The sequence below is a fragment of the Halyomorpha halys genome, unplaced genomic scaffold, assembly GCF_000696795.3.
Source record: "Halyomorpha halys isolate HHAL.00 unplaced genomic scaffold, Hhal_1.1 Scaffold1518.1, whole genome shotgun sequence".
Lineage (NCBI taxonomy): Eukaryota > Metazoa > Arthropoda > Insecta > Hemiptera > Pentatomidae > Halyomorpha > Halyomorpha halys.
In genome coordinates this window covers 133,772-151,246 of record NW_027108385.1, presented here as the reverse complement: position 1 = coordinate 151,246, position 17,475 = coordinate 133,772, and the positions used below count along the sequence as shown (strand labels likewise).

The following is a 17,475-nucleotide window of genomic DNA, read 5'->3' as shown; positions in this document are numbered from 1 at the left end:
CTGCACCTAACCTATTCAGCTTACTGGTCCGTCCGCTTCATCTCGGCAACTAGTAAGCTGGCTTCTATCATGACAGTTCTAGTCCGTCCGCTTCACCTCGGCAACTAGAACTGTCACTCTGCCTCAGACTCTCTCACCTAAAACTCCTCTACCTAGTCAGTGTCCAGTGCTCATCCCCTGGCATGGCCTTCCTTTCTAACTATAAATGAATACGCCTTGTCGTGGGCCTTCTGTAATGAGATATCAGGCTGGAGAAATCGCCTAAGACCAGACAACCCCGACAAATAGTTCCTGAGATATAGCTTTTTAAAAAGCAACATTCCACAAAAATGTTGTATGGAACGTACTGAAATATCAGTAGTTAGTTTATTTGTTTTGAGTAATCTATATCTCAGGAACTATGTGACGTACTGATGTCTATTAACACTCAAATTAAAGGTAGTTTAATGAGCTATAAAGTAGTAGATGATATTTATTTTCTTAGGAGTATTAGTTTTCATGAAATTTGCTAAAAATAAATTGATTTATAGTTGTTCGGACAAATTTTCATTAGGCAAATTTATATTCATATGTGAATATCATAAAAACTACTACCTCCTACGAAGATAAGTGTTATAAACTACTTTATAGTACATTAAACTAGCTTTAATTTGATTACTAATAGTCATCTATTCGTTTCATAGTTCCTGATATATAGATTTCTCAAAATAAATTAACTAACTGCTGATATTTCAGTATATTTTTATGAAATGTTGCTTTTTAAAAGGCAATATCACGAGAACCATTGAATGTAAATAACTCTATTAGGGCTAACATTTCAGCATATTTACTCTTCTTTAAATAATGTTCTCTTAGATTTTCTAGTGTTGTTGTTAGTTTTTAAGATAGAGAGCTCCAAATAAAAAATTAATGTTTTTTTAACGTTTTGAAACAGCCGCCATTTTTTATTCCCCCAACCTACACTTTAAGGCAGACTCAACAGTTTTGACTAGCAATTATACATAGTTTTCATTAAAGTAATCAAAAATTGGGGTGAAATAACTGCTTAACAGTTCCTCAAAAGACTATTGATAAATTAGATTATGTAGATCTATGGGAATCTCATACAGTTAATGAGCGGTAGCAGCTGAAGCATCATGACACATGGGTTTCACTCCTTACTTCACGAAAAACGAGCCTTTTCTCGAAAGAATAATCACATGTAATGAAAATTATATTGGATTGTTTATGACAATAGGCGAACTGGACAAATCTAATTGGCATTCAAAAAAAATTATCGATTTCCGTGTGGTGGTTAATGAAAGGAATAATTCTCTCTCTCATTTCTCCTTTTTACCCAGAGGTCAAACCATCACATCCACATCCTAGTGAGATTGACATAATGCATCAAAAACCTGCATTGGTTAATAGGAACTCTTCTAAGACAAAGCCAAACCAAAGGACAGACGGTCAAGAAATTACACGAGTTGCATTACGAAGTCCTTATCACCAACAGATTTCCATCTGTTCAGAAATTTGGACAACTTCATTAGAGGTAAAATTTTTGAAAATTATTCTCAAGTAAAAAACACATTTTCTGATTTCATTCCATTACAAAAACCATTGATAAGTTACGAAAAATGTTAAGAAAGTGGGGTTAAATATTTTGAATAAAACGTTTTGATTTCATTAAGTTATTTTACTAATAACTTTTCTTCTGAAAACTGGCATTGAATATGAAACGACCCGATAGATAAATACTAAGTTTATAACAGAATGTCTTGCAATGATCTTAAAAAAAACAAAAATAATTTAAGATATTGAGCATGGAATTTAAGAAAAATCAATGCAAATATTTCGTTTTTCTGGAACAAAATAAACTTCCAGCCATATTATTTAGGTTTCCAATGTCAATCCAAATCCATCTAGAATCAAATCAAATAGTATCGATTAAATCGATAGTACAAGAACCGGGAAGAAAACAAGGCAGTTATTTCACCCCAATTTTGGATTACTTTAATGAATACTATGTTTATTACTAGTTAGAATTGATGAGTTTGCCAAGTATAGGCAGGGGAAATAAAACATGTCGACTGTTTCAAAACATTAATTTTTCATTCGGAGCTCAATATCTTAAAAACTACCAACACTAGAAAATATTAGCCCTAATAGAGCTATTTACGTTCAATAGTTCCTGTGATATAGCTTTTTAAAAAGCAACATTTCTTAAAAATCTACTGCAAGATTAGTATTTAGTTAATTTATTTTGAGAAATCTATATGTGACGTACAGATGTCTATTAGCATTCAAATTAAAGCTAGTTTAAAGTACTATACAGTAGTTTATGACCTTTACCTTTGTAGGAATAGCATTTTTCATGATATTTCCTAAAAAAAATTGATTTATAGTTGTCCGGACAATAAGTTTGATTTATGAAAAACTTTATTTCAGAAACCATTGGATGTACAGATGTCTGTCTGCACTGAAATCAAAGCTGGTTAAATTTACTATAAGATAGTTAATAATGTATAGCTTTGTAGAAGTAGCCGTTTTTATGATATTTTACAAAATAAATACTCAAACTGTTAATTTCTAGTTGTTCCTATAAAATGTTTGATTTTCGAAAAAATATATCTCTAGATCCATAAGACGCACATATAGTCTGTCAACACTCAAAATAAAGGAAATTTATCTTACTATAAAGAGGTTGATTACACTTATCTTCGTAAGGGTAGTAGTTTTTATGGTATTCGCATATGAATATAAATTTGGAAAATGAAAATAAAAAATCAATTTATTTTAGAAAATATCATGAAAAGTACTTCTCCTACGAAGATAAACATAATAAACTCCTTTATAGCTCATTAAACTAGCTTTAATTTGAGTGCTAACAGACGTCAGCACGTAAAATGGTTCTTGAGATATAGATTTTTCAAAATATATTCTCTAACTACTGATCTTTTAGTACGTCCCATACAACATTTTTATGAAATATTGCTTTTATAAAAAACTGTATCTCGAGAACTATTGAACGTAAATAATTCTATTAGGGCTCATATTTTAGCAAATTTTCTCTTCTTTAAATGACGTACTCTTAAGTTTTCTTGTGTTGTTCCTACTTTTGAAGATATAGAGCTCCAAATGAAAAAATAATCATTTTTAACGTTTCGAAAATGCAGACATTTTTTATTCCCCCTACCTATGCTTGGCAGACTCATCAGTTTTGGCTAGTAATTATACATAGTTTTCATTAAAGTAATCAAAATTGGGGCGAGATAACTGACTTTTTTCTCCTCTTGGGCTCTTGTACTAGAACTTTTGTGTTTATTTTCTCATTTTTTGCTTCATTTTCTGGACTCATTGAATAATTGTGTTATATGATACAAGGTAAGCGTTTTTAAAATTTAATAAAGCGTTAATAAAATTCTACTTCTGTAATTTATTTGTATATTGAAATAAGAAAATCATATATGTATATATATTCAAAGCACAAAGGTTTAATGTCTATTTGTATGTTTCCGCCCGTATAGCAAATCCAGAAGACGAAGAAATCTATGAAGTATGTATTATTGTATTTTATAATTATTTATAAATTACAGTAAATTAATATTATTTATATATGTGTGTATTTCAGTGCTTCGAAGAATGTTACTTCAACGCTTCTCGTTGGTTGGTAAGTTTTAGTTAAATTAAAAGTAAATTGTTTTCTAAATATGGAGGGTCAAGACCAAATCTAAATTTATTATTGGTAGAACGATATAAGAAGTTGAATAGAAATATAAGTTTAGAGGATTATAATTTAAAAAATAATACGAAAACCGGTTGAAGAGAATGTTGTATGTGATAACTGTCTAGTAGGCTGATCAGATAACATTCACATATTTCACTGGAAGGCGAAATTTTCAAACAATAATATTTATGAATGGAATATGGTACGGGTGCGGCCAAATTAAACTCAAATAGTAATATTATGTACGATTTTTATTTGAGCCAACGTTTCGTCTCACATTGCAGGGTTTCGTCAGGGCTGTTTTGACGGAAGTCAAAGCAGAGTGGCTCTGAGTTGGCAGATTTGACTCTGGCTTTGACTTCCGTCAAAACAGCCCTGACGAAACCCTGCAATGTGAGACGAAACGTTGGCTCAAATAAAAACCGTACATAATATTACTATTTGAGTTTAATTTGACCGCACCCGGACCATATTCCATTTATTAATAGACACGGTCAATTAGCAATCTTCCACAAATAAATATTTATATTTCTGTTGTTATAATAATTCCTGTTCTTGGGTTTCACGAAGTGCGAACAACGAATATAAAATTTATTCCTGCCTAGAATACAGTATTAGGGGTACGAACAGCTTCTACTATATATAATTAAACAAGAGTATATTAATTACAATTTTTTTTCTAATAAATATTTTGTTTAAATAATCGATTTTAGAGCGAACGCAAGTCGAAATAGTGCAAAGGATTTTTTTTTTCAAATCAGTCTTGACGCAATCCTCCCACCTACACTTCGGTCTACTCACATTTACATAATCCGAATTTTCCGGTGATTTTTTTTATTTTGTATGAAGCCAGGGTTAGGGGTCTCATTTGTTAATGCTCCTCTTTGCCACGCATCCCGGAAGACCACAAAGACGCCACAAATGTGAACCCACCTTAAATTACCTATCGCGGCATGCAAGATAGGACCTGGCTTGCCCATACTACCACGCCATACCCGACGACTAGCTGGCCAACCTCTGAAACAGTAGGGATATTCATGATCTTTAGTTTAACATGTTAAAGCGTGTTAAATAGAAAAACTTATGTTAAATGGAGAAATATTTCTTTCTTTTATCAAGTTAAAATGATATTTTAACTTGTAACATGTAATATGACTGAGAGTCTGTTACTAGGTGTGTTAAATGGAGAATGACGTCACGAAATAGACCAGCTGAGCTCGCCACCATTTTATTTGTTGTCGTGTTAGGTACTTACTCATAGTTTGTATTTTTTTTTCTTTTGTCTTGTGTTTTAGACTTTTTAAAAATATAATCAGCAGCCAAACTTTTACACTTCTACTTTTCACATATTTTAGGCATGTTGTAATAAATTAATGTAATAAAAACTTAGAAGTAAACAATAACATGAAGTTTTGGAAGGAAAGGTTACTAAACAAGTTGCTTAGAAAATCCGCTAGGAGCTCTTATGCATTTATCATTTAACATGACTTTAAATAGGGCTGCTCACAATGATATATACATACAACATATAACATGGTAAAACAGTTAGTTAATTTATTTTGAGAAATCTATATCTCAGGAACTATGTGACGTACAGATGTCTATTAGCAATCAAATTAAAGCTAGTTTAATGGACTATAAAGAGGTTTATGGCCTTTATCTTCATAGGAATAGTAGTTTCCATGATATTTGCTAAAATAAATTGATTTATAGTTTGATTTATGAAAAACTCCATTTCAAAAATCATTGGACGTACATATGTATGCCAGCGCTCAAATTAAAGCTAGTTAAATTTACTACAAAATAGTTAATTATGTTTATCTTTGTAGGAGTAGTAGTTTTTATGATATTTGACAAAATAAACTCACAAATTTTTAATTTCTAGTTGTCCGTATAAAATGTTGGATTTTTGAGAAAATATATCTTTAGATCCATAAGATGCACATATGTCTGACAATACTCAAAATAAAGGAAATTTAACTTACTATAAAGTAGTTTATGAGAATTATCTTCGTAAGGATAGTAGTTTTTATGATATTCACATATGGATATAAATTTGGCAAATGAAAATTTGTCCGAACAACTATAAATCAATTTATTTTAGCAAATTTCATGTAAACCATTACTCCCAGGAAGATAAACATCATAACTACTTTATAGCTCATTAAACTAGCTTTCATTTGAGCACTAATAGATATCTGTACGTCAAATGGGTTTTGAGATATAAATTTTTCAAAATAAATTCATTAACTACTGATCTTTCAGTACGTCCCATACAACATTTTTATGAAATGTTGCTTTTTAAAAAGCTATATCTCGAAAACTATTTAACGTAAATAACTCCATCAGGGCTCATATTCTAGAAAATTTACTCTTATTTAAATGACGTTCTCTTAGGTTTTCTTGTGCTGTTTCTAGTTTTTAAGATATAGAGCTCCGAATAAAAAATTAGTTTTTTTTATCACTTAGAAACAGCCGCCATTTGGTATTCCCCCTACCTATGCTTGGCAGACTCATCAATTTTGACTATTAATTATAGATTGTTTTCATTAAAGTAATCAAAAATTAGGATGAGATAACTGCCTTTTTTCTCCTCTTGGGCTCTTGTACTATAAGCAATTTCGAAATTGAATAATAACAAGCTTTTCTCGCTTTTATTTCCTCATAAATTTCGTTCTTTCTAGTTACCATAGAAGCAATTTTCTTAATCGTCTCAACCTGTTAAATGTATTTCTATTTCCTATATCTATATCATTGAAATTGCTCGTATTTTACTGCTAACCATATATTTTGTTTTATCCGTATTTATTTCCAGACTTAGTTCCTTAAAAGATTTTATCAACGTAGCCATATTTATTTCTAGTTTCCTCGTCATCGCCCAATAATACTAAATCATACACCATTTTTGGTATGGAACATTAAAATAATATATTCTAGTGCTAAATTAAATGAGGTAGACCTTCAAATTCCTCTCGTATTCAATCCTTGCAATCCAAAATCCTTCGTACAATCCTCAATGCTCCTTACTTTGTCACTAATAAAATCATACATAAAGACCTTAATGTTCCCTATGTAACCGATCTAGCCCGAACCAGATATCACTCCTTCCATTATAAACTCCCTAGTTTCTAACCTTGCATCCTCTTCCATTCCTGACAATCCTCCGAGGCGCCTGAAAAGAAGATGGCCACGAGACCAGCTAATGTAAAATGTCATTAGAGCGCTACCAATGGGTAGTTTCTCTACACGCCTGTAACACTCCAATTCAATCGAGATCAGATTTACTAAATGTATTATAATGTACAGTTGTAAATAGCAATAAATAAATATTTAAAAAAAAAAGTTAAATGAGGTGATAGAAAATGGTCTTATTTCAAAAGCGACCTAACGTATACCTTGTTCAACTAAAGTATTATTCAGCCTCTGGCCATACAATCTTAAGCCTTTTTTGTAATATATTCAAAATGATTGATTAATGATAAATTAATTACTAATTATTTGTTGAATTTACTGTCCAAATTATGAGTTTATTAACAAAATTTTTTTTTAAATAAAAAATTTCAATTTGTACTTAATTTTTCTGAATTTTTTACATGTTATTGGCATATAAAAATTGACTCATCTTGATTTTGGAGAAAAAAAAAATTTTGAGTTTCAATTGTACTGTAGATAACAGTGCTAACTCGACTTCAAAATATTCAAAATATCAAATTTGACGCACTTCAATTACACCTTCAAAATAATTTTTTATATGCCTAATTAAATTCACAATCCATTAAAGCCATATTTCTGAAACTTTTCAGACTTCAGATTTGAAACCTAACGAAGCTGCAATAATCAGTGAATATGATGAAGAATTGAAAAGTTTTCCCCAATGGAGAGAACACATTACCAAAACCATCAAAACGTGCGCCATAAATGATTGTAGGTTTTTAATAGCTACTGTTTACTACCAATTTATTATATTATTGCTTTTTGACTAATATTATTTCAGAAGTACAATAGTTGGAAATCTCAGCAGGATCTTCTATCTTAGGTTTGGAAAATCCTTTACGGTTTTATTAATGATGTACATACATTTACATGATAATAATGATGATGCTTGTAATAAATGTATTATAGATCAGGGGAGTATATACTTTTCAGTATATTAGATCTACTTTTTATCTTATAAGTGTGGCACGATTGACTCGTCATAGGAGTAGTCTAAGAGAAAAGGAGTGTGAAATGCATACTTATGTTTATACACTGTTTCAGTATTAGGCGCATTCCAACGAGGTATGGGTGGATAAGTAATATATATGTTCAAAACTATTTTTTATTTTTTAAATCTCTTATTAAGATTTCGAGATATAGGTTCATGAAGAAAATAAATTTCCAGACCCAACTTTAGATACTAGTACTCCGTACACCCAGTACCTAAACAATTCGATTTTCCAACACTTGTTCAAGATAGATTTTTTACTTAGTAAAATGTAATTATTTTTTTTATCAACTTCAATGTATAAGTTGTTGTACTATTTGTTCGTAAATATAATAAAGTTTTTATGAAAATGCACAGTAAGACTGATAATTTGATTTTAATGTTTCACTTTCGGGTTTTTTTAGTCTCGTAAAAAAGACACCCTTAACTAGAAATGTTAGCAATAAAAGAAGAAAAAATAAAATAAAATAAATAGATAAGAGTAATGCTTCTTAATAAAAGAGGAAAGTAAAATTAATAACAAAAAATAATGATATTGGTACACTTAAATAAAACAAACAATTGCCCTCTAGAAAAAAAACAAAGAAACAAGTTAATTTGAAAAAGGGACGAGAGAAGAAAATTAATAAAAAATAATAATAATGAATAAATAAAAAGTAAAATAGTGGTAGTGTGACTATGAATTAATTATATATTTATTAAAATTTATAACAGAATGTCCTGTAGCAGTCTGGGCTTCAGTCTTCGGGTTGAGGTTGGGTTTTCCAGGTTGTAGGTCACTGCTCCTTTAATTGTCAGCTGGGAGTGGAACTTCATGAACCGTTTTTTGATGTAATCCTCTTTTGACTCCATAGGTAATTCGCGATGCAATTGGCTATTTCTTATGAACCAAAGAGTATTAACTGAGATTCTTTGGACTTTATTTTGAAAAGATTTTAGTTTTTTCCTTTTCGTGAGGGATGCCGCTCCCCAGACTTCATCAGCAGTGGCCTGAGAATTGTTTTAAATATAAGAACAGTTGTTTCTGGTTTTAGTTTGGAATTTGTGTTTAGGATAGGATATAGCATTGCTAACCTGCAAACGACATTGCAGCCTTTAGAAGTAACCATGATAACATTGTAAGATTCACAAAGACTATAATAAGAGAAGCAGAGGAAATTGGCTTACAAGTAAATGAAGATGAAACAAAGTATATGATTGTAAGCTGAATAAACCACCTTAACAACATGGTCTGCATGGTTTACAAATCGTTTTTGAAAGTAGACAGTTTCAAATAGGTCGGCTGCAGAATAACATTAAAAAATGATCAACACAGATACAAGCGCAACAGAACCTTCTCAATGTCCAGAATATTGTATAAAATCTTGGCCAATTTAAAAATCCTGATGTTCCAAAAAATTTAAATGTAGATTGTTCATATAAACATAAGACATTAATTTTTTTTTTTATTTTGTTTTTCAGTTTATAGACCAGAGGCGAAATGTAAGAGTGGTTCTTACCAATTTAGTAAATGTTTGGGAAAGAATATATTTCTAGTAAGTTTTTTATTACAATGTTAGAAGGATTGATTATCTGCTTAAAAAAAAAATAGTTTTCTAAAAAAGCTTAAGAAAATATATTTCTAACATATAAATAAATTGAAATTTGAAAAATGCTAAAGTTATCTTTTTGTTTATTAATAAACTTCATTAATCCTTAGTGCATTTATTAGCGTAGATACTGAAATCAAAATATAACATTTTATATTTTTTGTTTATCTAGAATTGTCCTGAAGACGGTTGGCAAGGAAATGGTAAATATATTTTCACCTTATTTTAACAATGATTTAATTATCTTACAATAATAGTATTTTATTTTTTTTATTTTTAATTGTTATCAGATGAAACATGTACCAGCATGAAAGTAATCTACGAACAATGTTTGATAATATTTTAATTTTATAGTTTTAATTATTATCAAAGGAAACATATGGCAGCAAGAAAAGAATCTTTGAGAAATATGTAACGAAGAATGAGTCTTAATTATTAATTAAATACTAGTAAAAGACTGTAATAATTATTAGACTACACAATATTTAATTTAAATAAAAAAAAAATTAAAAATTAAGAAATTTTGTTCCAAGATCCATAGAACCATCTATTAATTGAACTCACATATACAATAAGGTATAGAACAACTTTTTTGTATGTGTATTTTATTAGGTGTATTAATAATTTTTTTCATAATGGAATACTCTACCTTGGGGCTGTGTCGCAAAATACAAATTTTTCAAAACATTTTTGATAAATCTTGCAAAATATAATTTCACTAAAATTTTGGTTCCTCATTGCATATGTTGGTTCAATTTAAGTAAAAAATACAAATAAAACTTTAGCGACACTGCTACTATCTGCTGGTCACCGAAAAAATCATAACTTCAGAGCGGCCAAGACATTTAGGCTCGACCTAGCGGTTAATATTTGAACCACAATCAGCAGACAATCATCTTATGTTGGTGTGTATTAATTTTTTGCAAATACTTTATTTTGCATATGCAATATATATATGATATTGTAAGATGGGTGATAGACAATACAGTGGGGTGAAAAATAATACAGTTACCAAAAAAAAACATTTATTATGAGCCAGTTTCAATGCACTTTGCAGGGGAACAAATCCCCGTTCTTCATTTTCTTTTTTTTCTTGAACTTTTTTACTGTTATTTCCTTTATTTTCCATAATATGATGTGTACTATATTTGTTTTAAATTTCTCTTTTATCTACTTTTTTATTTTTTACTACTTTTCTTTGTCACTATATGTCAAATATTTTTTTTTGTATTCTTTGTTTGCTTATAGTTTTCAATGTACATCTTATTTTTATTTTCTTCAATTTACTTTGTTCATTTATATATAATTTTTCAAAAATTTTGACATAATTTTTTAGCCCTGCCTTAGTTTACTTTTATTTAATATTATTTTATCCTCTTACTCTGCTATATATTTTTAGTTGTTAGTATTTTTTTTAGTCCTGATTAAGCCCTGTAGAGTATGGTGAAATCTTTGCTCATTATAACCATCTTCCTTTTATTATGTAATATATTGTTATACACATAAATGTATTGTAAGGATTAATAAATACCTTGATAGAGTAATCTGATCCACTAAAATCTTCTGTCTTGTAGTGCCTTTTCAATCCCAGAGAGAATCACTTGCCCAAACTTGACATAAGAGATTCAATCCAAATTTGATTTATCTTCTTATAAGGTAGTCATTATTTTATCCTACCTTCACAGGACCTCTCCACTATAGCCTCTACCTTAACTAACGGCAAACACACTGGCCATCTCAGTTTTTTCACTATACTATGGTCTATAGCCAAATTCTGATGAACGTACTACCCTTTCAACTATAAGGAAATTCTTACAGAGAGTAGTAACCATTCCTGTAAGATCTAAAATGAATACTTTCAGGATTTTCTATCCCCTACAAGACCATGCAGAGTGGATTTTCATCCAGCAAGGATTTTAGGCGCATTTCCTAAAAGCTCACCAATCGTAGGTAGTTGGTAGGTTGACCCTACACCATGTAGATACTACTGCCAATTCACCCCCTATTATGGTGCCTGAGCCATTTGAATACACATTTTCTGAGGCCTTCTAATATTAATGAACTTCACCATTTAGATTGGGGCCTAGACTAATACATTCCTCGGCAAAACAAATAAATACTAACAAATATACAGAAAACAAATAAACCATATATTAATTAAAATATTAACTTAAAATTACTAAATCATTTTTTGATATTTCCTTTTTTTTATTCTAGATCCAAAAAAAGTTTCCAAGTAGATTAAAAAATAAAACAATTAAGTAATTAAACTGATGAAGTGAGAATATAAGTATTTATAATCCACATGAGCATAGTGGCCTGGGATTGGAAAAAAAATTGTAAATTTATAACTTGGACAAATCAATTCTAAAGCCTGATAATGGCCTAGGGACTGAAATATTGGAGAAAAATAAACATAGTGAGATATAAGAATCAAAAGATATTAATAATAAATTAATATAATAATAAAATGTGTAAAGATAATTATACATATAAAATATATATACTAAAGACAATAGTATAAATAAAACCACATATAAACAATGGTCATGTGGATCAAATAGCAATACTTGTAAATAACAAGAATTCATAAATACTTTGATAGTTATCTGATCTACTAAAATCTATAGTCTTGCAGTGTCTCTCAATGGCCTTTTCAAGCTCAGAGGAATCACTTGTCCAAACTTGACATAAAGATTCAATCCAAATTTGATTCATCTTCTTAAAAAGTAGTTATTATTTTATTCTGCCTCCATGAGACCTCTCTTCCAGCTTAACTGAAGGCAAATATTCCAAACACACCGGCCATCTGAATCTTTTCACTGTGATCTACAGTGAATTTTATGAACTTATTGCCCTTTCGAAATTAAGAAGGAACTTCTTATTGATTGTAAATCTCCTATTTGCTAGTTTTGGATCTAAATATGAAGAGAAAATAAAACTTTTAATTAAGTGTTCTTTAATAGCAGATAAGTCGTATCCTCACTGAAATAGTCCGACAGGGCTTTAATACAGATTTTATTAGTCGGTTGAACACTATCCGGACCATCTTCTGATAACCTATTTCATACAAACAACTTCTAATCTTTTGATTTTAATTTAATATAGTAGATATATGTGTTTTATATTCAGTTGTGGCTAATTATTCTTATATTGGAATTTTCTTAAACAATAAATAAAATATAATTCTATCATTTGTTGAGATATCTTGAAGTGATGTAGTATTTCTATTAGGTGAATCTTTATTAGACTGTTGGTGTTCTGTTTTTTTGCCTGCGTGAATGTGATTCTATCTTATTCTTGTCTAATGATACGTGCTTGAGTTATTAGTTATTTAGAATATTTAAGAGGTTTAATTGATTAACAAGTAATGTAGTAATAACAGTATTATTTTTTTTTTTACCTATTGCTACAAATTTATCTGTAATAATAATAATCAAAAGTTTTATATAAAAAAAATAATGTGATTTCATGTTATGTCTATATTTCCTCTTTAATTTTAATTTTATACTATATATACATGAGTACTACTTATATTGAGTGGAAGCATATTTCCTTTTTACTGCATTTATCATCAATGATATATAAATAAGTTTATAAAAAAAAATTGTTATGGTAAAATGATTCATATGTAAGTAAATATAATTTCCTTTTCAACTATAATATTTCATTAAAGTTTATTTAAATGCAATAAAATATATTTACTGAAAAAACAACAAAAATGGTTAAAATTGTTATTAAAGAAAAACTACAACTACATTGAGTGATAGTAGCACATGATTCAGGTGTCGCTGGGACCATAGGAACTGTTTGTCTTATCCAATCTAGTTGTGGGCAGATGAATGAGTAAGTGACTACAGTGTCTTCGTGCCCGCAGGTGATCTTAGGAACATCACCATAAACTGGGTCACACTTTTTTCTGTTAAAGGCAATGTGAGTTATTCCAACCTCTTTGCCTTTACAAACCAAAGGACCTCCGGAATCACCCATACACGGTCCCTTACCAACCATTCCCTCAATACACACTACTTTTTTCTGCTCAAACCTGAAAAAATGTTCATTAATAGCAAGTAAAAAATATGTGGCTATTCCTGTTACATAATATTTTAAAAACCATATTAGCTGTTTTTATAAAATGCCAATAAACTTTATAGTGATCAGTACCAGGAATATTTATTATATAAATGTGATCACTATTTAAGAGAGATAAAAAAAAGTATCATAAAAAAATTAATAATTAAATTGAATGTGGGAAAAAATGAATTAGAATGCTAAGGCAAAGCACTTTCATAATATCCTCTTCCACACTCCAGATCCTAAAACAAAGTGGAAAATATTAAGGAAATTCTCCATCACCGGCTCCACATCCTCCTCTCACCATCACACAAGTATCACCCAACGAGCTTAATGCATTTTTCAGTGAAACCCATCTGAACGAGACTGAGACACACCAATCTTCCCCTCCTATTCCTCAAACTCCATTTAACCCAGATGGTTTATATTTCCTTCACATAACACTTAATGTCCCAATAGCCTCTGTACTCAAATCTCGAATGAATGGTGTTGGACAAGACCAAATTCAAGTAAAAATGATAAAACTAAGTCTATCTGTCATCCTTTCTTCTCTTCTACACATCTCCAACTGCTCCCTTCAAAACTCCATTTTTCCTACAGCCTGGAAAAAAGTATTAGTAAGACCATGGAATAAGGTCCCATGCCCCCCTATAGCTTCTGATTTTAGGCCCATTTCCATCCTATCAAACCTGTGGAAAGATTTGTACACTCTCAACTCACCTTTTTCTTTGAACAAAATATTGTCCTTAATCCCTTCCAATCAGGTTTCCATTCTGGTGATTCCACCCAATCGGCTAAGCTAAAAATTTCCCTAGACCTCTACTCCTTTATAGACCAACAAAAAATTACAATCCTCATCCTCTTCGACTTTTCAAAACTGTTGATCATACTATTCTCTCAAACTGCACAATGTATCTCTGTCCAATAGTTCCTTGAACTGGTTTCATTCCTTTCTGTCTCTCCGCTCCCAAGCCGTAGTTGTTTCTAATAAACCCCCCTCATCATCACTACTTCTCTCTCAAGGTTCTCTCTCACCAACCTTATGCTCCATATATATAAATGACTTACCTAACGCTATTAAACACTCCCAATACCATCTGTATGCCGACTACCTACAAATATATATATCTTTTCATCCTTCTGACTTGAACAAGGAATCCTGTAAGCTCAAGGATGACATTGACAACATACACCATTGGGCTACTAAAAATAAATTGAGTCTGAATCCAGCAAAACTTAGGCCATTCTCGTAGGATCAAAACCCTTCTTTAATTTCCTTCCTTACTATCCATTATCATACCTCAACAACATACCAATTCAGTTTCAAAACACCATAAAGAACCTAGGAGTCACCTTTGATTAGCACTTGAAATGGAATAGTCACATTTCCCAAATAACTCAAAAAACCATCTCAATAATTAAACAGCTCCTAAAATCCCATGATTCATTTCCTCAAAGTACTCATCACCTCTTAGTATCCTCCCTTATTCTGCCACATTTCGACGATCGATGCCTAATGTATAGAGGACTATCGATTGAGCAAGAACAGAGATTAAAAAGATTAATTCACTGTTTTATAAGATTAAGTTTTGGTATTCCTAGGTGTTCCCATATCTCCCATTACTGTTCCGAGCAAAGCTGGCTCTATCCTAGTATCCGGAGACAATACCTCCTTGGCACATTTATATATCAAACCCTAATAACCAATAAACCTTCCTACATCATTGAGCTCCTTACCCTATGTTTATCCATTAACCTATTAAACAAAAGATCCCAACCTAATGATCTCTATATCCCAACCTACAGAACTGCCTCCTATGAAAAACTTTTGCTGTCTGAGCTAACTCATTTTAGAATTCCTTACCTATGTCCATCCGCAAAGCTTCCTCCTTAACCTCATTCAAACATCAACCATATATCCATCTCCTAGAATATCAAACTTCCGTGAACTTGTAGTGTAATTTAATGTAGCCAGACAAAAGCTTCATAAGTCTGTTCATAATTGTAATTCGTAGGGGACCAAGTGTCTCAGAATAAAGATTGATCTTTTCATTCATCAATATAATTGTAATAAAGGATACCAACAACTCACATACTGCAAACATTTTTTGTCATTTTAAAACCTTACAATCAGCCACATGAACATAAGGAACTACAGTGATACCTATATAGTAAGTGTTAAAGCCACCTCAAATCGACTATGCCTTTTTGTTGGAAGGCTTTAAAAATGAACATAAAACAAACTGGCTCAGATTAAACATTTATTTGGTTCAATTTAAACATGGTAAAAAAAAAAAAAAAACTAAAAAACTAACATAAATAAAACATACAAGCAAAAATAAAAATAAAATTAGATAAATTATGAAATTTAAAATAAAATAAACTAATTTACAAAAAAACAAATAATATGTAAAATAAATACTGGTCGACGGTTAATCCACTCCGATAGGTCAGAGGAAGATATTCTGCTTGTCGAGATGTGCAGGTAGAAGCTCCATTGCTAAATACTCCGCTGCAACTCTCAAACTGGTCCAAAGTTGGTGCAATGGCTTACAAACAGTCGATGTCCCAAAAGCTAAGATGGCTACACTGGCACTCATTGAGGGCAGACAGGGTCTAGTTGTTTTTATTAATTATATGAGCCGATTGATTAGCAACAAGTCATATTGCACTCAAAGGCCAGAAACGCAGAAAGGGTCTGGTTTCGAACTGTAATAACGACTAAAACACTCAAGAAATGTCCAAACTATAAAACTATAAACGCAGACAGGGCTGCTGAGGACGCTATCAGGGCCACTTATTAGTCGCAACTGCTCCAAAAAACTAAGATGGTCGGTCCGTCGCTAGGTGACGCAACAATGATCACCCCTAGCAACTGTCTCTATTACTCATTATTACAAACAAATATATTTAAACATTTTTCTTTTCAAATAACTAAATATAAATAAAACAATACAAATAAAAATAAATGTAACTAAATTAAATACTAATAAAACTATATAACTAAAACTATAAAACTAAATACTAACAATACTATTTACAATTATTTACAACGTAATTATATTATGGCGTTAACAGTAAGTGTGGAGCTATCTATATTGTAGAGAGGTAACAGCCCTACGATTATTAATTTTTTTTACATATATATATTGTAATATCTTTGTATATATATTTTTGTGTAAATAGTATATTTTTATGTATAAAGAGTTTTTAATATATTTTTATTTTATTTATCATTTCAATATTGTTCAATTGCTTTGTTAAACCAAAAAAGAAAGCTAACCAATTATGTTCAGTCAAATATGGAGTGGAAAGATCGTTATTCAAAAGAAGATGGTGGGATGTGTCTTGCCAAAGTTCGTTGAATCGCGGCCATGTTGAGCAGATTTAAATATTTTAAAAACTTTATTTTAACTTCCCATCATAATTGAAATTACAATACATTTAAGAAAAAATAGAAGTTAAGAATAAGTATTAAAGAAAATTATTCATAAAGGAAATCAGTAGAAAAAACTCAAAACCGTAGTGCAACAATCGATGTTGAGAACTAATACCTAGAGAAGGGAAGGAAGAAAACTTGGTTCTGGAATATTCGTCGCTTAGGCACGTGCGGGAAATGATGTTTCCTGAATGAAAAGGTCCTCATTATCTGTTGTCTAGCCCAAGGGTGGACATCTTGAAAAAGAGGACATCAAAGAATCACCTAAGAAGAATAAGGGACTTCTTGTTTGGATCGCTAAACAACACACTTCGGTGGATGAGAAGTAAGTAAAAAAACTGTTAGAGGACCAATGCTTTGTTACGTTTGTGTTTGCTTCTTGAAGGATTGCCAAAAGTCAGTGTTAGTTTGTTGAGAAAATCATCAAAAGAAGATTCTATGAAATTGGTTAGTTTTGTTC

The 17,475-nt window shown here is 30.7% G+C and overlaps 2 protein-coding genes across 2 annotated transcripts in view; one reads left to right on the top strand and one right to left on the bottom strand.

Moving 5' to 3' along the window:
- Positions 1 to 3,509: 3,509 nt before the first annotated feature.
- Positions 3,510 to 9,965, top strand: LOC106689899 (uncharacterized; the record flags this gene model as incomplete). The annotated part of the gene is given in 6 exon segments (XM_014435110.2): positions 3,510 to 3,538; positions 3,614 to 3,652; positions 7,513 to 7,633; positions 9,375 to 9,448; positions 9,675 to 9,705; positions 9,793 to 9,965. Coding segments are annotated over 6 exon segments (350 nt in total), but the record flags the coding sequence as incomplete, so codon positions are not given.
- A 3,218-nt stretch (positions 9,966 to 13,183) lies between these two features.
- LOC106689898 (brachyurin) overlaps positions 13,184 to 17,475 on the bottom strand; it is a 9,729-nt gene continuing 5,437 nt past the window's right edge. Inside the window, exon 4 of the mRNA XM_067046696.1 lies at positions 13,184 to 13,547. Within this exon, the coding sequence (XP_066902797.1) occupies positions 13,184 to 13,547 (364 nt within the window). The remainder of the gene's footprint in view (positions 13,548 to 17,475) is intronic.